Source organism: Trichomycterus rosablanca, chromosome 27 (assembly GCF_030014385.1).
Source record: "Trichomycterus rosablanca isolate fTriRos1 chromosome 27, fTriRos1.hap1, whole genome shotgun sequence".
Classification (NCBI taxonomy): domain Eukaryota; kingdom Metazoa; phylum Chordata; class Actinopteri; order Siluriformes; family Trichomycteridae; genus Trichomycterus; species Trichomycterus rosablanca.
In genome coordinates, this window is record NC_086014.1 from 2,931,476 (window position 1) to 2,958,916 (window position 27,441).

The 27,441-nt window shown below is 38.4% G+C and overlaps 2 protein-coding genes across 5 annotated transcripts; one reads left to right on the forward strand and one right to left on the reverse strand.

Annotated features, from left to right (window-relative positions):
- Positions 1-152: 152 nt before the first annotated feature.
- Positions 153-19,946, reverse strand: ncf4 (neutrophil cytosolic factor 4). Of its 2 annotated transcripts, XM_062989967.1 has the most exons (11): positions 19,927-19,946; positions 18,603-18,704; positions 18,293-18,377; positions 17,165-17,318; positions 15,586-15,656; positions 14,846-14,973; positions 14,068-14,116; positions 7,359-7,457; positions 3,179-3,354; positions 1,744-1,809; positions 153-374 (listed from the first exon to the last, which is right to left on the reverse strand). In XM_062989967.1, exons 2-11 carry the CDS (start codon positions 18,632-18,634, stop codon positions 167-169), a joined length of 1,068 nt encoding a protein of 355 aa, XP_062846037.1. In that variant the 5' UTR covers positions 18,635-18,704; positions 19,927-19,946; the 3' UTR covers positions 153-166. The 2 variants fall into 2 exon arrangements, with proteins under 2 accessions (XP_062846037.1, XP_062846038.1); XM_062989968.1 differs by lacking the exon at positions 19,927-19,946 and having other exon boundaries at positions 18,603-18,712.
- Positions 7,365-27,273, forward strand: pvalb7 (parvalbumin 7). Of its 3 annotated transcripts, none has more exons than XM_062989970.1 (5): positions 7,365-7,583; positions 25,227-25,295; positions 25,472-25,604; positions 26,198-26,307; positions 26,875-27,273. In XM_062989970.1, the coding sequence occupies exons 2-5, from the start codon at positions 25,235-25,237 to the stop codon at positions 26,898-26,900; spliced, it is 330 nt and encodes a 109-aa protein (XP_062846040.1). In that variant the 5' UTR covers positions 7,365-7,583; positions 25,227-25,234; the 3' UTR covers positions 26,901-27,273. The 3 variants fall into 3 exon arrangements, with proteins under 3 accessions (XP_062846040.1, XP_062846039.1, XP_062846041.1); XM_062989969.1 differs by lacking the exon at positions 7,365-7,583 and adding an exon at positions 22,514-22,665; XM_062989971.1 differs by lacking the exon at positions 7,365-7,583 and adding an exon at positions 23,240-23,302.
- Positions 27,274-27,441: the final 168 nt, after the last annotated feature.

Genomic DNA, 27,441 nt, shown 5'->3' on the forward strand with positions numbered 1-27,441 from the left:
ATTATCATCAACATTTTTTGGAAGGTATAAAAAAAAAAAAAGAAAAAAAAAAAAAAAGAGTACCTTCAGAAGACACACCAACATTGAGAGTACATGCCTCATCACAGAGGTTTTGTGTGGCTGCGCCACTTAATTGTGAGGATAAACAACCATACACACCACTTTTTTAATGCTCAACATTGTACACAGACAAATCATTAACATTTGTGACATAAAGTTGCCATGGAAACTGGTTGACCGGTCTCTTGACCTCTGATGCTTGGCGTTTGCTCTCTTGAACCATCAGAGTCACGTCCTTGTCGTCCAGGATTCGCACTAAATCTCCATCAGGGTCACGGTAATTCAGTGCAATGTCCTCGATTTGAAACACCTCCCTGATAAAAAGAGTTCAACAACAAAAAACAACTGTAACATGTCAACTGTGCATACAAGCCAAATACATGTATTTAGAGTAATTAACATATAAAAAAGAGTCAGTCTCTTCATCCTGGTTCAATGAGAGTTGGGTCTGACGGCTATGTGTAAGGTAAAAACACATCTGGCCAGCGCACACGCGCGCACACACACACAAAATGTGTTGAAACTGAAGTGTTGGAAGAAAACCGATCACTTGTTGGAAGACTGGACTACTGCAACTCTCTCCTGGCATGTGCTCCCATGTCCACTATTAAACCCTTGCAACTTAGCTGCACACATTCAGTTTTAACAAACAAACCAAAAATGGACCAGCTCCAAACTACCTTGGAGAACTCATCACACCCCGCTCTGTACCCTGCAACCTCCGAGCCTCTAGTCTCGCTAGATATGCGTGTGTGTGCATGTGCATTTGAAGAATTATAATCAGTTAAGTCAATAGGATTGCAAAATTTCCCATTAGACTGAATTTCCTTTGCACAGTCAATCATCTTTCTCTGAATGAGCTCTGAATGTGCTTTACGCTTGCTCAACTGCATCATTGGAGAGTAATAATAATAACAATAATGAGGACTCTGAACAGCTGAGAAATAAATGAGCTGATATGCAATGTGAAAAATGATGATAATGGTCATAAACAATTTAACTTAACAATCTAGCAGAAAATGAAGGGCGGTGAAATAGAAAAATAAAAAAATTTAAAAATAAGCAGAATACCCTGATGAGTGTGTATTGTATTGTATTGTGGGTTTATTTAGTGTGTGGTACAGTGGTAGTTTATAATGACTTTTGGTATGTTTCATTGTCTTCCTGTTTTGGTCTGGGTACACTGATATCATTCCTCTCACCTAAACCATGCAAAAGGTGGATTGGCTGCTCTAAATAGTGTCTAGGTGTGAATAGGATAGAAAATAGGAGGAAAAGACAGTAAACACACATTCACTGATTTTAGGTGAATGAATGTGAACATAAAGTCAAAAATTTACATCAACTTGAAATACTTAACGTATTTTATAGCAGTCTTGGGATAACAATAACAATAATCAGGAATTCTGATCCATGTTACAAAGTTAAAGGGCATTATAGATACGTTTCTGTATGTATATGTTTGACACAACAGAGTTCCAAAAAAAAAACCACAATAAAAGTATGAAGGAACTAAAATTCATATATATGAATGTGTTTAATCCATCTAGTCAAAAAAAGAATAGCTGCAGAAATCACTAAAATCCCAACACTGCCGTAAAATGCTTTTCTGTTTCTGTGTTGGAGGAACATTTAAAAGCAGACTGGTGGCTTTTATTTAAAGAAGTGTGAGATGTGATTTACCTCATCTGTGCAAGAAGATCAAAGTATGATGGCTGGATAGAGAGATCTTCCTCAACACACACATCCCTGGAACGAACACACACACACAGAATTATACTGATCACGTCTTAATTTGCCTACCATTCACTGCTCCAAAAGAGATGCAAAATGTGTAAACCTGATTTCAAGATTTAACTTTCAAGGAATTTTAAGTGAAGTGATGTGGCCACAACTGATGGGAGTTGAGTTTGGTGGGTCTTATTTTCCCAATATTTTGAGGAACATAACTTTTATTTTTATGTGGCCTTATTGAACATTATTAAAACAACTGTTGCTTGTTCTGAACTTTGCCTTGCCACAATTTGATTGATCCACAGACAGTTCCTTGGAATACATGTTTTTTCTGACCATGCAGTTTAAATTTTGAGCCCTTATAGACCCAGGTATGTGCATTTCCAAAACTATGTCCAAATACATTAAACTGCAACAGAAGAAATTCTAGACAAAGGTTGTCTAGTGGAATTCGTGTTAAGTTGTACCTCCCTAAAAAATAACTAAACATTATAATTAGGCTAAACATTATAATGAGGTGTTATGTGAGGCATAAGCCTGTATAGGAAAGGTGCAAAACAAATAAAATTACTTTTTACCATCAGTGTTATATTAAGTACTACAAACATTTGTATTCTAACATTATTTAATTATTGTTATAATTATGCAATAGTATATTATTATTTTATTATTATTATTAACATTGTTCTTTTCATAATCATCATTATTATCATTATTATTATTGTTGTTGTTAAACTACTTTTCTGATTATTATTATTATTAGTAGTAGTAGTAAACTTTTAAAATGTTTTCCTATTTTGGCAAATTAAATATTTATAAATGTGCACCAGCAGATGGCGCTAACTAATACATTACGATCTTGTTTTCTCAGTTTTTGGTCAGACTTTGGTCAGCTGTGGGTCTCAAAAACAAGGCTCGATGTGGAAACACACCTAAAACTAAACATCGGTCCCTCTCAGGGTAACACAGACTTATAAAGGTATTGACTTAACTCAAATCTAATAAAATTTTAAACAATCAGTCCACCTTCTTCAATATTTTGGGGGGTTTCCAGAAACCTACAATGTCAAAGAAAGAACATTCCAAACTTCTCAAAGACGCTGACCAGACTTCAGAATTAAACCCAGGCTCCCAGGACCCAAGTGTAGCACCCACTTGATCAGCTGGCTTTTTTTTTTTTTTTTTTTTTCACAGGGTATAATGTAAATCGTCGTCTTTTTAAGCCCTTTATCCTGCTCATGGTCATTGTGGGTATGAAACTGGAGTGCCCAGAAGAAACCCATAAGAACAGGAAAAGAACATCTTAAACTCCACACAGATGGTATCTGGGATTAACCCAGGTTGAGCTGTTTTACAGCCAGAATGTGTTTGTTATTCCTCTGACCTTTCATCTATTCCTCCTGAATGCATCAGGCAGCAGTGAAGGCAGCTGTAGGAGCTTGGTGCTCCATTTCTCTTCTTTGACGTCCCACCCTCCTCGTCTGAGTCACTTTCAGGTAGAGGCTTTATGATCTCCACAAACGACTCTGGGAAAATTCCAATCCTGTCTTTAACTGTACCCTGAAATAAAGAAAAAAAAGAGGGGTGGGGGTAGGGTTAACAATGTGATTTATAAAAGGTACAATACACATTTAAATCTATACAATCAATACAAGGTGTGCTTTTGTTGTTTTTAAAAATTCACTGCACTCACAGGTACAGAGGTTTCAGTTTAGTCAGCATTGTACAGGATTGTACAAAGTACTCTGGTTTAATGGTGCACTGGTCCAACAACTGGTCTGCGGTTTGTCCCTCTTAGGATCACTATGGGTGGCTAATCAGCACAGCTGCCTGTGAGCACCACTTGCTGTTTTGGAGATATTTCAACCCAGTCATCTGGCTATAACAATTTGACTCTTATTAACCTCACTTGGGTCTTTACACTGATCATATCTTCTGAATTTGACCCTTAAATTACAAGTAACTCCCATCAGCCTAACATTTAATATAATTCGACCATCACATGTACAATGTTATGAAACAAGCATTGCTTTACACATTTTAAAGGTCCAAATGTTCTGGCTTATTAGTGTAAATCTTAAATTGTGTTTTGGCTGAAGTAAAATGGTATCTAAATTTAATCTTTCTAAATCCACTTTTCTCTTTTCCGATGCTGCTGGACTCCCTCTGTCCTCTCTGTGCTCTGGTATGTTCTCTTTATCTCTCCATCACTCTCTAAGCTGAGGTCATGACTGATGATGAGTCAGCACATTTTATTTTCACCACTGCGGCGGCATTGCCCAGCAGGCTGAACTAACACGTATCAACTTCTGCTTTCTGAACAGATGAATTAACCTGAATATGCAGAGCATTTATTTACAGTGTATGAGATGACCTTCAGAAAAGGTACTTAGTAAGTGCCAATACGTTTTTAATCACAGTTACATTTATGCAGCAATTATAACTAAAAACAAACATAATTCATAGTCTAATTCATTTTCAGCAAGGTTGAGGTCAGGGCTCTGTGCAGGTCATTAGAGTTCCTCACACCTACAGTGTATCACAAAAGTGAGTACACCCCTCACATTTCTGCAGATCTTCTTCTTCTTCTTTCGGCTTTTCCCTTTTTCAGGGGTCGCCACAGCGAGTCATCCTCATGATCGCTCATTGATTTGGCACAATTTTTACGCCGGATGCCCTTCCTGACACAACCCTCCCTAATTTATCCGGGCTTGGGACCGGCACTACAATGCACTAGTGCATCTAGCGGCTAGGTATCTATAGGACAATTCAGTGTTTCCAATTAACCTGGTGGCATGTTTTTGGACTGTGGGAGGAAACCGGAGTACCCGGAGGAAACCCACGCGGACACGGGGAGAACATGCAAACTCCGCACAGAAAGGACCCGGACCGCCCCACCTGGGGATTGAACCCAGGACCTTCTTGTTGTGAGGCGACAGTGCTACCCACTAAGCCACCGTGCCGCCCCTCACATTTCTGCAGATATTTAAGTATATCTTTTCATGGGACAACACTGACAAAATGACACTTTGACATGAATGAAAAGTAGTCTGTGTGCAGCTTATATAACAGTGTAAATTTATTCTTCCCTCAAAATAACTCAATATATAGCCATTAATGTCTAAACCACCGGCAACAAAAGTAAGTACACCCCTAAGAGACTACACCCCTAAATGTCCAAATTGAGCACTGCTTGTCATTTTCCCTCCAAAATGTCATGCGACTCGTTAGTGTTACTAGGTCTCAGGTGTGCATAGGGAGCAGGTGTGTTCAATTTAGTAGTACAGCTCTCACACGCTCTCATACTGGTCACTGAAAGTTCCAACATGGCACCTCATGGCAAAGAACTCTCTGAGGATCTTAAAAGACGAATTGTTGCGCTACATGAAGATGGCCAAGGCTCCAAGAAGATTGCCAACACCCTGAAACTGAGCTGCAGCACAGTGGCCAAGATCATCCAGTGTTTTAAAAGAGCAGGGTCCACTCAGAACAGACCTCGCGTTGGTCGTCCAAAGAAGCTGAGTGCACGTGCTCAGCGTCACATCCAACTGCTGTCTTTGAAAGATAGGTGCAGGAGTGCTGTCAGCATTGCTGTAGAGATTGAAAAGGTGGGGGGTCAGCCTGTCAGTGCTCAGACCATACGCCGCACACTACATCAAATTGGTCTGCATGGCTGTCACCCCAGAAGGAAGCCTCTTCTGAAGTCTCTACACAAGAAAGCCCGCAAACAGTTTGCTGAAGACATGTCAACAAAGGACATGGATTACTGGAACCATGTCCTATGGTCTGATGAGACCAAGATTAATTTGTTTGGTTCAGATGGTCTCAAGCATGTGTGGCGGCAATCAGGTGAGGAGTACAAAGATAAGTGTGTCATGCCTACAGTCAAGCATGGTGGTGGGAATGCCATGGTCTGGGGCTGCATGAGTGCAGCAGGTGTTGGGGAGTTACATTTCATTGAGGGACACATGAACTCCAATATGTACTGTGAAATACTGAAGCAGAGCATGATCCCCTCCCTCCGGAAACTGGGTCGCAGGGCAGTGTTCCAGCATGATAATGACCCCAAACACACCTCTAAGACGACCACTGCTTTATTGAAGAGGCTGAGGGTAAAGGCGATGGACTGGCCAAGCATGTCTCCAGACCTAAACCCAATAGAACATCTTTGGGGCATCCTCAAGCGGAAGGTGGAGGAGCGCAAAGTCTCGAATATCCGCCAGCTCCGTGATGTCGTCATGGAGGAGTGGAAAAGCATTCCAGTGGCAACCTGTGAAGCTCTGGTAAACTCCATGCCCAGGAGAGTTAAGGCAGTTCTGGGAAATAATGGTGGCCACACAAAATATTGACACTTCAGGAACTTTCACTAAGGGGTGTACTCACTTTTGTTGCCGGTGGTTTAGACATTAATGGCTGTATATTGAGTTATTTTGAGGGAAGAATAAATTTACACTGTTATATAAGCTGCACACAGACTACTTTTCATTGTGTCAAAGTGTCATTTTGTCAGTGTTGTCCCATGAAAAGATATACTTAAATATCTGCAGAAATGTGAGCGGTGTACTCACTTTTGTGATACACTGTAACTTATCAAAACTTTAATGTCTTTAAGGCCACCACCTTTGCATACAGTAATGCAGAAACAGGAAAGGACCTTACCCAAAGTGTTTAATTCAATTTAATTTTACGACTAATAACTGAGGGTTTTTATTGACTAGTAAGTGTGAAAATTTAAAATGGTAAAAACTGTATTTTAAAAAAAAAGTAAAAATTGAATAAAATTTTAGAAGATTTTTTAGGGGAACTGGGAAACTTAGGAGGAATATTAGTGGTAATGAGTGGGCTTTACATTTGGTAAAGATATAAGTTATAGATATAAGTTAATATTAGGAGATGTGGTATTACGGGTTTTAAAGTAATAGACATGTTTTGGGTGGGGTGATACAGTGAAAGGAGAGATTAGTATAATATTCCAACAGATTTCAGGAAGAACTGGAAATTCTAGAAAAAAATCTTAATGGTTTTAATAGATCATATACAGTAGATTCATTTTGAGAGTTTTATGATAGATTTATGGTACAAAGGGAAATAGAAATGTTTGGCTGTAACATTGAATTCAGTAAGTAAAGTTAATTCAGCATTAACTTCATCTAGTTCTTTTTTCAGTTTCAATTTTTATGTTGAGCTCAAGGATTCTAGCTGTGAATTAAAAAAAACAAACCTATCACCATTGGCTGAACATCAGTGGGTAGAAGATGCCCACTGTACCCACTCCTACACCAAAACCAGCACGCTCGTCCTCCTCAATCGTATCTCTTCTTTCTCTCTGCATCTACTGTCAATTTATCCCACATTTTTACCTTTTATACTATTTAAAATTTTGTCTTTATTTCTCGTTCTCTCTTGCCTTCATCCCTCTCACTTCTCTCATCCATCTCTCCATTATCAGTGTGTCTCTTATCAACTCTCTCTCTCTCTCTCTCTCTCTCTCTCTGTCTCTCTCTCTCTCTCTGTCTCTCTCTCTCTCTCCCTACTGTCTTCTCTTTCTCGCTCATTCAGCTCACCTCCAGCCAGTCGGCGTTGACTCTGCGCAGGAGGAAGATCACATCTCCAGCCTTTAGGTTCAGCTCCAAGCGCCCATTACCATTAAAGTCGAACACCGCCTAAACACACATACACACACGTGTTATACACCCCTAATACATATATACAATATACACACTTACTTACATACACCCTTATACTTAACGGACAAAACTCAAGCAAACAGCAGAGTGAGGACGCACAAGGTAAGATAAAGGTCTCCTTTCAACTTTCTCATGCGTGTGACTGAAGAGTGCAAGTGATGAAGTAAATGTGATAGAGGGAGTGTGTGATGGAGTGGATGTGATGGAGTTTGTGTAATCGATGAAAGCTACAGAAAGTGATCAACTGTTACAATATGTGTAACTCTTGCCAAGACTTCTATTTTACTCAAGAACTGAACCAGCGCTACATGGTTTAAAATAACAATATGATGATTTAAAAAGGGTTTTAAAATGCATAAATACATAGAATTGCATAATTAAAACATGCATAACATCTTATTACCTGCACAGAATCAATGAGCTTTCTTTGTTTCTAAATTTTTAAAACATAATAAATAGCATTAATAAAAAGTTGCAAGCTATGCCCACCCACTGGGTTTCTCATTAAAGCACATTCTAGTAGCATGTACACTTTTAACGCCCAAATGAGTTTAACCCACAACATAATCATTCCTTATTATAATATTCAGTAGGGTTTTAAGCACTGAGCTGTTGTTGCTTCTAAACATTTGTACTTTACCCTGGCAACTTAAAAAGTAAATATATTGTAGACTACAAGGTTTTTCTGATTGTCTTGTTTGATATGGATAAAATGATACTGTTGGCTTTATATTTTTATTCCAGCATTAACAACAATGGATTTAAAAAACAACACTACTGCTGCACCTGCTACACTAATCCCATTAAAACATGTACTACAATGTCCTAATTATGTGTCAATGCAACACTGGAAACAGCCCACCATTCAGATAATATTTGGGCAGTCAGAGTCCTATAGAGTTTCTTTACAGTGATTGTATAAGTCAGTAATTTTATAACCCCATACTGTGTCTGTATGCATTTATTATATGGTCAATAAATGCAAGTGTAAGTTAGTAGTACCTAAGTGTACCTAAGAAAGTGGGCATTGAGTGGGTGTACTTTAATGTGCACTGCCCTGATCATCAATAATTTTACACCCACACACGCCTACACACACAACCACACTGCAAAAGAAGAGAAGGACCTAAAACAGACAATAAAAAAATGTATGAAAGAATCACCTGTCAGAGCATGTTCCTCTAATACTAGTTATTTATTTATCCCCTAATTTTTACTGCTCTGTGCTGGTCAGGGTTGCGGAGGGTCCAGCACTATTCTGAAACACTGGGCACAAGACAAAAGTATGCCTCTATCTTGGAAGTATATATTTTTTTATATATATTTTAACTCCATACCATATATTTGTACATTGTAGATATACAATCACTGGCTGTAGCCTGTGTGTTGTTCTTTTACTTATTATTCAATTAAAAAACTCCCATAGGATCTCTGCTGACCAGATGTAATTTGGGTGGTGGATCGTTTTCAGCACTGCAATGACAGTACTCTGGTAGTGACAGTGTGTTGTACTAGTATTAGTGTATCAAGTGCAGCGGCATATCTGGGTTCCATTAACAACAAAGGATTAAAAATCCCAACATGTCAGTAAAATGTCATGACCAGACTAAAGTTAAAGCAGGGCTGGGAATGGTCTACCACCCAAATAATATCTGTACAGAGAAACAAACAGGCTACAGTCAGTAATTGTACACACCCATATTAATAAATCTGATCTGGTTACTAAAGAAATATTTAAATGAGCTGTACCTAATACAGTGGCCATTGAGTGTGTAAGTATTAGAGATCTGTGTTGGTTCATTGGAGTGGGAGTGAGTAGGTGCAGTGCTGTTACATATCAGCTAATTATATATTGGCAATTAAACTGTAGTGTGTGTTTTTGTGCGTTTGTATTTGTGTGTGTGTGTGTGTGTGTGTGTGTGTGTGTGTGTGTGTGTGTGTGTGTGTGTGTGTGTGTGTGTAGGCTCGTGAGAAGTAATGTACTGTACAGCGACACAGAGCTGGTGTTAAAAGCATGTGCTCTATTCATTAGAGTGAAAGCACACGGTAATGCAAAACACAGTGGTGTGAAAAAGTCATTGCACCCACTCTGATTGGCTCTGGTACTGCATATTTGTTAAACTGGATAATTATAGATCATAAACAAAACCAAACAAAGGTAATGCACATCTTATAACTTGATATTAATGAGACTCTATCGGATTTGGGTCATAAACTTATCATTTCAGGTTTTACCACAGTATCTTTTACTGGGTTCCAGGCAGCTCAGAAAATTGAGTTCTTGCTAAGCCCTTGGAAAGATTTTGACAGGCAGTCACTTCTAAGTAGAATATTGCTCTTATGTCCAGTTCCCATTGTAGGTGCTTTCACCAAAGGTCAGGAGTTAGCATGATCACTTCAACTGGCCTGTGGCTACACAGCCCTGTACACAGAAAGGTTTGATTCACTGTGTGTTGTAGCACATTCACCTCATTAACAGGATTAAAATGATCTGCAATTTAAGCCACAGTAGCTCTTCTGATGGTCCATGCCAGTTCTCTTGCCTCGATGAGGCTTGGCCGCTCAACAAACTTTCAGCTATTCATGTCTCGTCACTCCTCAAAGCACTGTTGTTGTTGGGTACTCATCACAGCTGGCTGTGAGCATCCCTTGCTGTTTTGGAAATACTTTAACCCAGTCACCTGACCATAACAATGTGAGCTTTATCAAAATCAATCAGGTCTTTATGCTTCGTATTATTATTTGCTGCATTCAACATGTGAATCAAAACTACTCAGCTCAACGTTTAATAGATCCCTGATACTCACATGCACAAGATCGGTCTATAATCAGAATTATTAAACAAAAAAATTACACAAATGAAACATGTATCTGTAAGTGTCCTGCTTAGAAGCTGGATACTATCAGGGCCAGATTATTCTAGACTGGCACGAGAGAGAACACCTAACTTTAGACATGGTTTCCAATTAAGGAGGTAATGACCTGCTAAACGAGCTTATTAGCACATGAATGAGTCAGTAGGGAAGAGGGAGATGGGTTCCTCTGGTAAAATGACTGACACACTTCAGTTTCGGGCGTCTCAAGAGAACCTGGGCTGATATAAAGAGATGACTGTGGGCCCTGGAGCGCTGACATGACACTTTAAGACAGATCCCAACAGAACTAAGGTTATTAATGTGCAATTATTAAGAATACCAATCCTTTCCCACATCTGTGTCATCTTATTGAATACGCAAGCGTGAGGTCAGAAAAGTGTCGTTGGTCCTCAAAGAGCCAAAGATGGATTCTGAACCTAACCCTCATGTTCTGTTCACTAATTAAAAATGTTCTCTCATGATTAAACGGTTAAGACACCTCTAGAATCAATGACTTTCTGCATTAACTGTTATAAAATGAGGTCTGATCTTTATCTTCATATAAAGTCAAACATTTACAAATGCAAGTAGGAAGGTACATGTGAGTCATAGAAGTCTTTGGGTTTTATATTTATTCCTTTGTTTATATGACCAAAAATGTACATTCTGTTATTTAGATTTTTAATTCTATTTCACTTAATTCCTTGTTTGTGATTATAAAATACAGGGTTAGTTTAGAGGCATCTAACTAATTTAAAGGCAGAAGCCTTCTGCAGGATTTTTTTGTGAAACAAAAGATTGAAACAATAAATGATTGGAGGACATAAGGCGGGACATTTAAGCCCAACAACACTGCACCTACTGCATCGCATGTTGGTGGTAGTATTATGCTTCAGAAGCTAAGAACTGGATGAGGTTTGTATATATACAAGCAGTGCAGCAGTTTTAATATACATAACACAGTAATTTTGTGTTTAAAATCTGGTCTTTAACCCCGGGTGTGTTTCAGAGCACTTAGAGCAGCTCATTGAAATTCAGTTAGTTGCTCTGTCCAGACATTTCACGCTGCAAGAGCAGGGAACCGTTCAGCCCTCAGAGAGAGAAGAGTTTATAACATAATGGACTTTCACATCTCGCACTTCACACTCCTTTGCTCAAATTTCACGTTTTGTTGATGGTCTAAGTAAAAATAAGTTAAAGCATCATTTACAGCAGTGGTACCACTGTTGGCTCTCCTCAGTGGCACTAAAGAAGACCTTGTAAAAGTCTGTGTCATACAATATCTTTTTTTGTTTTCAAATTGTTTTGAGTCTACACCGAAACTATACGTCACAAAACCCCTTTCAAAATCTCAATGAGTCTAGAGCTAATAACGCTCTAACATTATTAACATCTTTTGTTAAACTCAGCACAGCGTTGTAAGTGTAAGAAAAAATGGATTTACTTCTACAAAGAACCAAGGTTGCAATTCTAAACTGGCTTACCTCCTCACTTAAACGCTTCCTACACACAGATGTACTGTGTAAAAGAGAGAGAGTGTGAGTGTGAGTGTGTGTGTCCCATGTGTTTTGGTGAAATGAACTATAGATGATCATTTACTGGTACACATACCTGATTTAGCAACCACTCTTATTTTATCCGGGCTTGGGACAAGCACTAAGAGCCAACTTACAAGTGCCACTTCCAATAACTAGAGCCCTGACCCTAACCCCAGTTTAGGGGTCTTTTCGAACACCTAGTGATCTCTCTACATAGACAGCATTTTATGTCATCCTATGTGCGCTCCCGAGAAGAAGGCTGTCCGAATTCTTAAATGCAAAAAAAGCTAAACTACCCTACATTAAACATTAAAAAAACTGTTTTAAGTTGCAGGTCCTTTTGGACATCCTAAGGTAGTTGTTAAGGTGAACATCACAAACACGCTCTCTTCTCTATAAGAGTAAGGCGGCTTAAGGCTGGAGGAGATAAAATAGGAGCGCTTGATAAGATCAGATCACATTTAGTAGAGCCTAATATATTCATAATGGTTCTTTCTAGAAGAGCATTTATCCAGGTGTGACTGTGGTAGGACCAACAGGATCTCTGAGAAGAGTCACATGAAACCCATGTAATAAATAAATAAATCTGTAATAAAGCTTTAAAGGGAACATCAGTGGTTTTTAAAAAGACCACATTTCCCCACAAGTTCGATTAGACAATCTAACATTTTCCTTCCTTCATCCGACTTATTACAGCTCAATGTATACATACACACACTATGAGCCACTATGAGCCATCAGATCAGCTTCAGTGCTCCTTGGCATTGATTCTACAGCCATTGGAACTGTACTGGACAGGTAAAAGAGCATTCTTTTAACATTCTACTGGTCTCAGTTCTTTTATTAATATTATAGTCTCAGCCAGTGTGGGGGGTGGTGCAGGTGGCAAGAGAATTGCAATAAAGAAATTGGTAATCATTAGAAGAACAATTGGGAAAATAATATATAAATAATACTTCATATACACATTAGAATATTTAAGAATAACCTGCCAATCCATCACAGGACTTTAGTACCCCCTTCCTTCTCAGACACAGCCAATCATTTCTGTGTAGATGCCTGGTAATTCAGGTGATCTCAGTGGTGGTGGGCTAGCACCGTAAATATACACAGACATTACTGGGGTGTATTTTATGGCAGGGTGAGTACCCAAACCCACACACACAGCCAAATGACCGTTCCTCTGCCCCCCGTACTTGTGGTGTACACATGCAGTCGCTTAGTTGTTGATGATATATGGGAGACCTTTATTTGATTATACACTATATAGCCAAACGTATTTGGCCACCTAACTATGAGCTTATGCCTATTCCAAAACCATAAGCATTAATATGAAGTAGACCTCTCAACAGTCTCTGCTCCTTTGGAAAAGCTTAGGCTTAGAAGAGTTTAGGCACTAATGCTGGATGAGTAAACTGGCTTACAATCAACGCTCCATGTTGGATAAGTGTGTGTGTATGTGTGTGTAGGCGTGCTAATATACAAATGTAGCTTTGTTTTAACCTCTGCTTACATGCGAATCCCACGCTGCTTTAGAGCTGTGTGTAAAAATGTTTTTACTGCAGTTTACTGTGTGTGTATGTATGAGTAGGTGCAACAGTTGTGTGTGTGTGTGTGTGTGTGAGTCCAAGTAGTCCATGGTGTAATGAGTGTAGTGTGTGCATGAGTGTGTGTGTATCTATTGCACAGTGTTAATAAGTGTGTGTGTGTGATGCATGTGTTTATGTAGTGCGACTATTCATGTGTGAATGTATGTAATGAAATTAATGTGTGCATGTAGTGCACATCATGTTAATAAGTGTGTGTGCATGTAAAAAAAATGCAGTGTGTGCGTCTAGTGTTAATAAGTGTGTGCCTATGTGGTGTGCAATGCATGTAGAGTGTTTGTGTGTGGGTGATCAATACTGTGTGTGCATGCAGTGTGTTTGCATGTATGTAGCAAGACTATTCGTACAGTCTGTTTGTGCATGTATGTAATGTAATGAACGTAGTGTGTGCATGTACATGTGTGTGCATGTACATGTAGTGCACAATGTGTGTATGCAGTGTGAAATGTATGCAAAATGTGTGTGTGTGCTTGTTAAATGTATCGTGTGTGTAGTGCACATGAGTGTTTGTGTGTATGCAGTGCTGGTGTGTGTTTATGTGTGTGGTACTAGTACAGTAGTGTTACCAGGGAAACAATAGCAGTACCTCGGCTCTGGGGGACGAGAGCAAGTCCGTTTTGAGTTTCTCGCTTTTTCTGCAAAGAGAAACAGAAACACAGAGTGAAAAAAAAGTTCAAGTGGCTAAAAATAACCTTCAAGCTTTCTTATCCATGCACATAATACAAGCAGACCCATCACACAAACCAAATCGTAAACGGTTTAATAAACTCCTTAGTATCAAATTTTAATAATAATAATAATAAAAAAGAATTGAATGTCTGTCATATATACATATGCACAGCATATAATCCGCATATTACAGTTTGTTTGAAAGCTGGAATCATAGAGCAGGATCAGCCAATGTACAGCATCCCTGGAGCCGAGAAAGTTACGGGCCTAACAGTGGCTGCATGGCAGTGCCAGGATTGGAACCCAATACATTCCATTCTTTAGCTTAATGTTCTACCCACCAGGAGACCACTGTACCCCCAAAACCTGCAAACAGTTTCTTTGTGGCTCTTTTATTAGAAGACACTTTTAAAAAGACAGGTCCTGCTGCTAAGAGAAGTAACACCAGCCACAATGCAAGTGTTCACAAGCATAATAATGTTTTTATCATTAATTATAAGCATGTGAAACCAGCACACCTTGCCTTTAGGCATGGGGACTCCATGTGATTAAATGGTTGCGTAACTATTGTTTAAAGCTGTTTGGTGTGTTTTCATTAATATGCCAATTTTGCCCTTTTGGCACCACCTCTACTGACTGTCAGTGTGAAAGAAGTTTAGAAGTGTGCGAATGAAAAACGTCAGTAATTATCTTACACTCTGCGGGTGGGGGGTCGGAGTCGCCGGAGAGCTTTAGGAACCTGCAGGCTGTCGTATTCAGTCTGATAGAAAAACATCCGAATCAAATCATCCAGCAGAATCCAGGTGGGTAAGCACAGCAATTTCTACAAAAAACAGAGACAACAGAAGAATTCGTAAAATTTAAAAGCTGATAATGACATCATAAGTCAAAATTGGATGTGGCGGGTCCGGTTCTCTCTGGAAACACTGAGCAGAGCTAGTATACACTGGACAGGGCAATAGTCTAACAAAAGGCACCCCAAATTCCATCCAGACAAAGCCTAAAGTTTTATATCTGTATAGATCTGTAGTTTTGGGCCAAATTTCACACACAATAAAAGAGCTAATATTATTTATAGTTGATATTGTAAACTATATGCCTAAAGTGTGTGGACACCTGACCATGACCTTGTTGCACATCCTATTCCAAAACCACATGCATTAAAATCTCAAGACTGCCCTGATTAACACGTCCCATTTAAGAGTTAGTAAACTCTTAACTGTACATGTTGTACTTTAAAAATCTAAAACTAGACTGAGATGGGTAGAAGACAGTAACTAAGGATGTATTGGAAAGGAGAAGTAAACCCCGAAAAGAGGAAATGGGGGAATTTTAAAACATTGCACTGCTGTTACACAAAAGCCACAACAGAAGGCCTTTAGTAAGAAAGCCACTTTACAGTAAAATGAGTAACAATCATTATGAGGAAGCTCACCTTCATGTAGGTGTTAAGTTCCGGGATTCTGCTTTCAGCAATTTCCTGTTTGTTTCCCATGTACACTTTGCCTGTAGATAAACAGAAGAATTAAGATTTTAAATCAATCAGCATCCAAAAATGGATTCCCCAAAGAAGCAAAACATCCAATCAAATAATTTCCTGAGGCTTGCATGATAACTCATGATAATTAGCCTCGAGAACGTAAATGTCAGAGGAAATTACTTTAATGTTTATTTAATTGTCTGAAACATTTTGGACCTAGAACAGTTCCCTGAGGCACACCAGCCTAGGAGTTTGAGCGTAGTGTACTCCTCCCAAGCAAATATTTTGAAAGGACATCCAGTATGATGAAGCTAAATTTAATATCTGCAGTCTTCGCCTTCAATCTCTTTCTCATTTATTCTTTTTAATAGACTCAACTGATCAGTTTCCAGAATCCTAATTACTTTCAATTTAACACTTGAGGATTTGAATGAAAGGGATGGTTAGGACCAATGTGAGTTCTCATTACCACTTCTTAATGAAACAATCATCCACTTGGACATTTGGGTCGCTAATGTAACTGTTTTTATTATGTTTTATATTGTTTTGTATTTTCACGTACACGACTACCTATCACCACCCTGGGAATTAAAATCAGTCTTTTAGGAGTAATTTGTAAGGAAGCAAGCTGGACTCAGAAAATTACTATGCCTAGATAGTACAACATAAGACACAGACATTTGCCTTGTGAAATCATGCATGTGGTTTACAGTCAAGGACAAAACATTTAGATACACAAAGTATGTGTCTGTATTTCATGGCATGGTATTTTTCTGTACATGTTAAATGTCATTTAACATTTTAATGTTATTTAACTTTCTGCCATGATCTAGTTTTTTTCTGTGATGATTTACTATAGCTGGTGATGTCTCAGTGCCCAGATAAATGGGGATAGTTTGACTACACATTACATTTCACTAAAAAAAAAAAAATGTCAAATTGTGCTGGACTAAAACTCTCGATGATCAGATGAATTAATACAGGGTGACAAATATGAAATACCAGAGGCAGATAAAAAGGGAAAAATTACATAAATATTCATAAATATTTAGCTTTCAAAGGAAAGAGTTGTGTAATGGAGAACAGGAAAAGCATCTGATTTGGTTTGTTTTTTACACAAACAGGGGGTTACAGGCGGGGTCACTAAGGTAATTACTTACAGCTTTCCCTTTTAGCCAGACACCCAGGTTTGAACCCTGTCCTCCGAAGCTATAATGCTAGATACTTTATACGGTGCATTATGTTTGGAAATGTTTTTTGGTGTGTGGTTGGGTTCATAGCTAATCTGATGCGCCAGATAATTACACGTTGAGACGGTTTTCTGTCGGCACCCCGTCCATTAGAGTCATTTCTGTCTGCACCAACACAGACTGACAGACATTCACACCATCTCATCAGAACTGAAGAATTACTTCAGACCGCTTTGTATTTAAGAGCTAAACTTTAGCACTCACTCCAATAAGCTCAATGCAGAAGTGGCTCCAAACTACAGAACTGAATACTGAGTAGAAGGTAGAACTAAAGTGGCACTAACCTGGCAGAGTGGGCAGTACACCAGTAGAAAGCCGTGTTCCTGACTCAGGAAAGAACTTCTGCTCCAGGTTCTGGTGCAGGGTGTAGAACTCACGATACCTGCGATAGATTAGGTACTTGCTTCCACCTTTGGTTTTCACTTCAATTACAAACCTCTACAGAGACAGAAATGAAACCATAAACAGCAACGTCTGGCAATAAAACACACTTGTCAACCTTTAGATTTGATTCAAAGTACAACCCAACAGCCAAAGCTGCTAAGTTAAATAACAATAAAACTTCTTCACAAGTGAGATGTTATGTGAGTTTGATACTAACCAATCTCTTGTTTTACATCACTTGACTGGGAAAGACCATTAAAGCACACTAAACACACTAAAATCAAAACAGTTCTAGTTGGCTGGTACTTTGTTGCACAAAGCATTATGATTTCAAAAGTAGCCACTAAAAATGGTAAATTGTGCCCATATAGCACATGCTACAGTCAGCAACAATACTCAGGTGGGTTGTGGCATAGGAATTCCTCCACTAGCAGCTTAAACTGTTAACAAATACTTACCATTGCTACCGCATATTGCAGAAGAAATTAAAATTTGTCAGACCAGGTGACCTTTTTTAGTCTGTAACTTCAGTTTTTAGTTTAATTGAACCTTAGACACGATTTAATGCCTTGTTTATTTAGAAATACTGTTGTATTTCCAGTCAGTTTAGCTATTCTCCTTAAGCTCTCTCATTAAAAAGTTGTTTTACCCAATGAGCTGATACTCTTGATGTTTTTTTTCTTCTTTTGTGCAACTGTTGTGCGTAAAAATCAGATCAGAAGTTACAAACATACTTAAATCAAACGGCCTGAGACCAACAATAATGCCACAGTCAAAGGCACCCAGACTATTCATCCCATTTTAATATTTTATTGGAATTGTGCAGCACTTGGCCCATATTGATTATCTTCAGCATTAAACCTGACTGCCTAAATACATGAGTAAATATATGTACAGTATATATGCTCCTCATACAGGAACATCTGGACACATGGTGTTGTAATCAATTCCAAAGCCAAACTGTGCTGGACTTTATACATACATAGACGTTAACTGGACACACAGATAAATAAATGAACAAAACTCACGTAGTAGATAATAAATCCTCTTTTCTCCTCGATGTCGGCAATAGTGGCGCTGACTGGTACATCATCAGGTAACTGCTCAAAATCACTAAGACGAATAAAAGCAGGTGAGCAGTCAAAAAATTATATTCATACAGCAAAATAATCCCTATTGTTGCAACATGTCATTTACAACCTTCAGCAGTAACTACCAGTTCCCAGTAACGAAGTCGTTTTTGCGGAAGTTCTGTGTAACTTTGCGCACAAAAATTAGGGCTCGGTAAAGTTCATTTTCTTTATTCAGTAGCATTATTAAGAGCATGTGTTTTCTTACCTCTCGTCTCGGAGTTGTCGGGGAAGAGACATGATCAAGTTTCCGAGTTAGGGCAGAACTTACAGAACAGTCGGCGCTCCTCAACTTCTGTGACCGCGGCTGCTGCGCACCCGGGCGTGTTAATTGGGTTGCCAGATTGAACCAGAAAAGAAAAGAAAAACAGAAAAAAATACACCAAAACTTGATGGACATTTCAACACCGAAAACTGTCCAAACCCGTCTGCAGTAACGTTTCTTTTAAGCTTGTCTGTGGAAGCGTGTGTTCATTCAGTCAAAAAGCTGTAGTGAGGACAGGTATTAATGGTAGACGAGAAGGCCAGATTCATCCCAAAGGTGTTCAGCGGGATGAAGATCAGGGAACTGTGCACACCGAAGTTGTTTAACCATGTCCTTATGGACTTTGCTTTTGTGCACAGAAGCTCAGTCTTACTGTTGGAGGAAAATACTTTCTCTTCTTTCGTTGTCACTAAGCTGAAAGGATATACAGGCTAAATTGTTTCATATAATTAATTTTATCTACTTTGACCAGGTTAAACAGTTTTACAGGTGAAAAAAACATTTGCACATACATTTGAAACAGAAATTTAATGGGTATGATGTAGGCATACTTGTTTAGTTCATCAAATGTGATTTAAACGTTCATACCAATCTGGCAACCCTGAGTTTGAGGAACCGAAACTGCGTTCGTGCAAACAGTAGCGTTGTAATAACTCGGGTAAAAAGAGAATCGTAAATTAAGTACAAAAATCTATAAAATGTCGAATTAATTTACTTTCTTCTCCTGACAATTAAGGAATTGAGGAAATTGCAAAAACAGAATTGAAAAATACTTTTCTTTTAGTAAATTAGACCACTTTTTATTGTACTAAGAACAATCACACTGGCTTGTTTGTACATTTGTATTTTCATGCACAACAGGGAAAATGTTTTTACACTGTATTTAAGTTACAATACCACCAGGGGGCGCCAAAACATATTAAGGACCAACTGGTCAGTTTTACTTTTAAAAACCGTGTTAATGCGTTGAATGTAATCATTTACATCACAGACTGTTTTTCACATGAATTAAATCACAAAACACAAACAGAGAACTAGATTCAAACGTCACCCTTGATTTCTATCGGCAAGAGTTGACATGTTCTCCCCCCTCCCGAAAACAAGACATTAGGTACATTTTCTGCTCTAAATTGCTCCTAGGTGGGAGTGAATAAGTCAGCAATTGAGTTTTTCTAGGTTCTCGGTCTTCCTCCCAAAACAATGCAGATGGTGGATTGGCTGTTTTAAACTGCCAATAGGTGTAAGTGATTTGGTTGTCTAAGTGTACCTATTCTTTGCACCCAGTGGTTCCAGGTGGTACCAAGACCCAACATGATCCTGATCAGGATAAATCAGCAAATGATATGAAGCTTCAGCTTGTTGAATAACCTCTGGTGTGTGTTTTGTCCTCTAGCTGTCCCACTTAGCACATCTCCTTATTTATTAGCTGGATATCGCTGCTTCTCGGATCCTTTTGCATCTATTTTTGTCTTTTCTGTTCCTGCACACTGCTCTTCTCCAAAACCACAACCTCCTCTCACAGTGTGTGTGTGTGTGTGTGTGTGTGTGTGTGTGCGTGCGTGTGTGTGTGTGCGTGCGTGTGTAGGAAGACAAAAGTGCAAGAATATTTCAATAAAATTAAATAAAAAGATAATGCATTTGCTGTTGAAGGAAGTGTAAGGCAGGAGCATCACCGCATGCTGTGCCATCAAACAGTATCTTTATGGTAATTCTAAATTTAAAAAAATATCATTATTAATACACACTGATGAGCCTTAGGATTCACTGTGATTCTTACATGCTCGGCTTACTGCTGTTCCTCTTAGTTTTTCATACAAACCACAGTTCATACAAACTTTAGTTTTTGCATTTATAACTAATAATCATGTCATGCATGAGGCTGACATTGACAGTATATTGGGGGGATTCAAATAACAAATGAGGATTGACAGAGTGAAAAAGAGAGACTGACAGAGAGAGAGAGAGTTAAATTTGGGCCTTGTGGTTTAAAGCCTGTTATGAAAGGACTATGATGATTGAGGTTCATTAACAAGAGGTACAAGATCAGATTACTCTCCACTCTTATACGTCCACTGCTGTCAAATCACCTGGGATCTGATCTGATTATGGAGCCACAGTAGATGAATCATGACTGATAGACAACTCGATTCTGCCGAGCTTCTTTTATCTGTTCTGTGCAGTCATGAGAGACAGGGCTAGAATAGTAAGTATTCAGTAAATGCTTTTAGTAGAGAAGTACATCTACTCAGTCCTACACTATAGTATGCACGAAAGTATGTGGACATCTCATCTAATTATTGAATACAGTTCTACACCCAGATTTCCAACTATGTGGAAACCGCATGGCTGGGCCCCTGTGCACAAAACAAGGTCCATAAAGACAGTTAAACATGTTTGGTGTAGAGGAAATCCAGCGGTCTACACAGAGCCCTGAAACGACATATCAGTGGTGAGTAAGACCTTCTCGTCTAACATCAGTGCTTGGCCTCAAATGTGGGCTAGCACGTTAGACTGCTGCGTCACCCAACCACCCCACCTTTTACAAGTTTTCGTAGGGTGGGACTCAGTGGAAACCCACACAGACCCTGACAAAATTCTTTAAGACACTGACTAGAAGTAAAGATAGAACCAGAGACAGTTTAAAAGCACTTTGCAATGAAGTTGGCATTTTTACATTTCACAAACCCCTTTTCATCTAAAGTGACTTATTAGTTGAATTTGGTTGATATTACAAAGACCACAGCATAAGGCATAAGATAGACATCACTCTTTGTATTAAGCCACTGATGTGTGTGTGTGTGTGTGTGTGTGTAATGTGATCTCCTCAGGCTGTCAACAGGAGTGTTAAGTTAATGATTGAGAAGTGATATTATTTCCTCTGTTTACGTTTACACTGAGGAGAAATGTTCAACCACATGGCCTTGTAAACAATTATATTTTTAAAATATTAATTGCTGAAAATAAAATAGCATTATAATAAAATGCATAGTTGGCAAGATTAGATACATTTAATTTCTAGATATTAATAACGCAAATTAAAAAAAAATTTATATTGTGGATATTGCACCTGGTTTTTATGTAAGATGTTACCACTGTTGGGTAGAATTTTAACATCATACCAAGGTAGGAAAGTGAACAGAAGCCGGCAGAAACTTTTGAAAAAAGTGTCCGTCAAGGATGGAACAGTGCAGAGACGATCTTTTTGCACCCCATGCAAAACTTCATGCACAGACTGGGACATGTTAGAAGAGAAAATATTGTCATTAGCCAAAAAATTTAAAATGTGAAGAAACCCAGGTGGTAAAGGTGCTTTCATGATCTCCAGCTACAAATTCCAGTGAAAATGTATAGAGGGTTTAGAAAAAGTGAGTTTAGCAGTGGGATGCTTGTAACCTTGGGAAATTAAAGAGCAACTACTAAAAAATGGGTAAAAATAGAACCACAATGCTGCAAAAAGCTCAACATTTCTGACAGTAAATATCTTTGCAACAAAGCATTAACCATATTTATTTGTGGTGAATGACCTTTTCCACCTACTACGTACCATTTAAGAAAGCAATAAATGTAGTCAAACGTGGGTAAAATAAAAGGAACTTTAAGGGTCAATTATTATACATCTTTAGTAGCGTCGATGTGCTATAGCTTAGCATCTTTAGTGTTAGAAGGAAAAGTACAGAAAAAGTTATAAAAACAAAACAGTGGCAGAGAAAAACAATAGAAATATAAAAAAAAACCCAACATGGTCAAAATGCAAGCGACTGCACTTCAGCACAATCTGATTATTAATAGTTTGATTCGTAAGAGAGTAGCTGAGAAATGAACACGACCCCCTCACACACATAGTTCATCCTCAGGGTGTAGAACAGTGCTTGAACTCCTCCTGAAATAGCTGCTGTATATAAGACTGAGACTGACCTTTATTTCTTACCTCCATCTCCCTCTGTTGTCTTCTCTCACGCCTCCTCCACCTGTCGTCCTTCACCCCTGCACCCCCCTCAAAACTCAGGTAAGACCAACATCCAGCATTCAGAACATTCAGTCCAGTGTTAAGCTGTCTGTCTAATTCAGGAAAATTATATAAAACCTGCAATGCAAATACATAGAGAATGAATGTAAATATATTTTAAATGTCACTCTTTATCTCAATGTACTAAAATTGATATATTAAGGATTTTATTGCTTCGAACAGATGGAATCTGGGTTTCTTTCACTACTAGATTTTTAAATGTAAACTCTTCTTTCAAGCTCACAAGACCGTTTTTTACTGGGCTTTAGATCTGAGATGTCCATGGCAAAAGTTTAATTCTGCTTTAAAATTCAAAAAAGTTTGCGTCTTTAACTATGCTTCTTACTGCGCATCCTTTACCGGTGTCTAATTATTGTGTTGTAAAAATGAGATCACAGTGATATAGTATCTTATAGATGTGCATTCAGTTCTTTTTAGGAGTCACAGCTGTCAGATTAAGCTTGACGGTTCATGCACAGCTGCTAGAACAGTTTGGAGAGCCACGTCACTCATGTCATCACCTGCAGCCGAGAGAAACGAGTCATTTCTAAAACACGACACCTTTCACCACTCGGTATCTGACTTGGCATCCTTAATGTCATCTTAAACCCAATTTGCACTTCTAAGGAAAAGGAAGGTGAATAGATGCTGGGTCTGTTAACATATGGATTTAAATGGCTTATGATGTAGTTGTATGCAAGTGTTTGGACCCCTGTGGTCACATGACATTTTGTTGTCTTGTAAAATAATAAACTAAAGTTCGACAGCAAACTATTTTCAAATAGCGATGCACAGTTAATAGAAAAAAATACAAAAGTATATGTGATGTGCAAAAGTTTGGAAATATTCCTTAATAATTTTTTCAGGAAAAGTATGGTCATTAGGGATTGTCAGCTGATGACAATAATGGTTTTAAATCTTGTGCTAGCATTAATTATCAGAAGCTTCTTAAAGCAGCTGATTAGAATCTGAAAAGGAAGTGTATTGGTACATACAAAGCAAGGGAAGAAGATCTAAATATTTTAAAGCACCTCAGGCTTGCAATTTACACAGTCTGAAGTTTAAACTGTGGACGTCAAAGCAACATTAAATAGTTTTTGTTTTTTTTGTTTTTTTTAATGCTCAAATTGTAGATAGAACATGTGTTGACCAAAGCAAAGGACGTGCAGCTATGTTTAGCCAAATAAACAAATCAATATCATGTCGTATGTCAGATTGATTGGTATTTTATTAAGAAATACTAATTGTTTAGCATAATAATGGATCAAATATGCTTTGGGTTGTGTCAGCCAGTGACACAGGAAACAATGCACAAGCCAATGGATAAATTATTATTTCCACAAAATATCTTTCAGAGAGGCCCCAAAATTCACCATAAACTATCTTTTCTTCTTTTATCCCCATCTTTAAAATTTCTAGCATACTTTCTCACATTTTCACTACAATTTCACCCTGTTTAGGGTCACTGTGGCTCCAGCAACACTGTGAGAAACATTTCTTCAGTAAAGCTTGCACTTGACTGATAATGCTGACATTAGTTCAGCTAATGCATTGCGTTAAACCAATCAACAGTGTTGACATTGTGTGAAATATGACAGTAATGCACTGGCAGCCAGGGGGTGGGGTAGCAAAAAAAATAGTAGGCTCACTGACCCAAAAAAAGAAAGAAACCCTGAGGTTGGTTGTATTTGTTTGATGGAAACAGTGATCCCCGAGGAATTTGGAAACCCTCTTGAGAAACTCTACATGAGTCGTAATCGTACACTGATCTGTGTGTGTGTGTGTGCGTGAGTGATCAGTGGATATAAAGTTAGATGACATTTGAAGTGTGAGATCTTTACCTCTTATACTCTCCCAGGAATTTCATTGCTTGACCTCAAGCACATTACAGACCAACAGATGTAACCTCCTAACCTGTCTCAGTTGTTGGGTCTCCACTGTCAGAATAGCTTTGGTGCACTCTCATTTTAATTCTAAAGTTTAGAAGTATGGATGTGTTACTGTATCGTGGAATACAACCCAAGGCTGTAGTCACAATATACTAATGTAACAATGATAAACATATCCTGACATTACACAAAGCTAGTGAGTGGAATATGTCAAGTGTTTCCATCAGTTGTTGATACAGCAGGCATGTTTTAGAATGGCTAAATATTTCGTTCACGCCAATGTTTATTTCATGGCTATGACCTTGAGGGCAGGGAAAATTGCTTAGGTATTCTTACTGCGGTATGCCTCTTATACTGTATGTAAGAATCCACAATTGTGCTTTCAACAGAAAGAAGCTTGTGTCCGTGTTCGCTGTCTGTCCGAAAAATTCCACTACAACTGCCAATTTTATGTTAGTTGAAACAGCATTTTGTGCTTGATGACTTGCTCTAATTTAAGCTGTTTAGGAAAAAACAACTTAAACACCATGATAAGTCCATTACTAAATGTACTGAAGGGCTTACTGTACTTTTAAAATGTAGTCTAAAGTTGAAGGGTAATACATCAAATAAATATTTAAGTAAGAGAACAAGTACTTACTTGAGCTTGAAGTCCTTTCTTTCTGTCTTTAGTTGCCGAGATGGCGATGCACGACTTACTGAAAGCTGATGACATCAAGAAGGCCCTGGATGCATTTAAAGGTTTCTGCTTTCCATTTGTAACTGAGCAGAAGTGTGTTAGACAGAAGAAATAAACTAAATACACAGTCAAATAAGATTTTTGAGGAAATTTTGGCTTCATTTACAGTATGCAGAAAATAACTTACTCTGATGTTAGTAATTTGTCTAAAATATGATTGTTTGTCTGTGTGCTTTAGCTGCTGATTCCTTCGACCACAAGAAGTTCTTTGAGCTGGTTGGACTGAAGGCCATGTCTGCAGAGAACGTTAAAAAGGTCTTTAAAGTGCTGGATGTTGATGCCAGTGGCTTCATTGAGGAGGAGGAGCTCAAGTGAGAAACACACACAATCTCAGAGAGACAAGAAATGGTTTTGTTCCCATTATTTATTTCATGGTGTTGACCCCACTTGGCAGTTTAAAGAAAATGCATTACATTAGCATGCAGGGTCCCTTAAGTTTCAGTCCTTGGCACCTCTCCAATTACTGCTGGATCACCAAACTAATTAGCATTGCTATTTAGACAATATCCAGATCTACACTATAATAATAACTAAAGCCCTATACATTAGGGCTGTCACATATCAGTGCAACCTTAGTTTCAGTACCAAGCCCGGATAAATAGGCGGCATTTGGTAGAGGGGCATTCAGTGTAAAACTGTTCCAAATCAAAATATGCTGACGAATGATCTAGTTTTTATGCCTGAACTTTAATAATCCAAGTTAGGAAGTGACACTAAGGGTTCACTGATAGGTGTTCTGCCAATGTTCACGTAATGCCATGCGCCTTCCGAATTTTGCATGGGAATCAAACCCACCAAACTCAGGCAGCTCTTAGCATTACGCCTCACAAGCTCAAAATGTGTTCCATACACTCATGCAACACAACACTTAACTGTCATTTAATTGTGTGTATGTGTGTGTTAGGTTTGTGCTGAAGGGATTCTCTAAAGATGGTAGAGATCTGACAGATAAGGAGACCAAAGCCTTTCTCGCTGCCGCAGATAAGGATGGAGATGGCAAGATTGGCATAGATGGTAAGAGACAGAATCAGACAAAGGGAAAGAGACAGACAGAAAAGTAGACCAGTGTAAAAAGACAGACAAGCAATGAGAAACCTTGTATAATATCCGGGTTAATAGTGGGTCAACTCAGATGAATAAAAGCTGATAGATTAGTGGGTTAGAGACACACTGATTTAATGATCAAAATCAACTACTGGGATAATAAAGGTCTTCTGACATGCATCTACTCTGTATCTGTATGTAAATCTTGATAATACATGTAGACCTGAAACTTACCTATGAAGGAACATAATTAACTGGATCCAGCTTTAAAAATGTCATCATTTCTATTTAGGATTTTCTCAGGCGGACAAAACAGCAACTTAACAGACTGAAATGTTTCCATGTTGTCACATTAAAATGGACCAGGCCTTCAACAAACAGACAAACAAGCACAGATGTACAGACAACAGGCAAAGACAAGCTAGAATAAGATAACCAGAATCAGATAAACAAATAAGCAAGCATGAAAATCTCAACGTTAATAATCATAATAGTAAATCCTGCATTACCTACCACCATGATTTTCTTGTGTTTCAGAATTCGAGGCAATTGTGCACCAGTAAACAGAACAGACCTGGCAACCCAGCCGCAGCCTCTTATCTCCTCTGTCAGCCATTCACACCTATTTATTTGCATCTTTTTATACACATACTAAGAATACACGAACTGCTTCTGTTTATCTTTTCCTTATATTCCTCTTTTCAGTTTCTCTCTCTCTATCTCTATCTCTCTACTTCTTCCTCTATTCAGCATCACATCACTCATCACTTCTTTAGTCTTTCTTCCTGCCCGCTACTGCTCCTTATTCCCTGGTAAACAATGAAAAAGACGAACAGAAAGTTAAGCTGTAAAAGTAAGAAAAACTCTGAGAAACTGAGAAAGAAATAAAGTGATTATTGAAACCTGCGACATCTTTAGATGTACTATTCAGTGGAATTGTGTGGATCTCTAATTTCTATTTAAGCATTAGTTACTCAAAATATACACACTGTGGCCAAAAGTGGACAAATGATCATGAGCTTGCTGGACATCCTATTTCAAAAACAAATGGTATTAAAATTGAGTCTTCTTTCATTTAATTTTTTATTATTAGCTTACTACGCT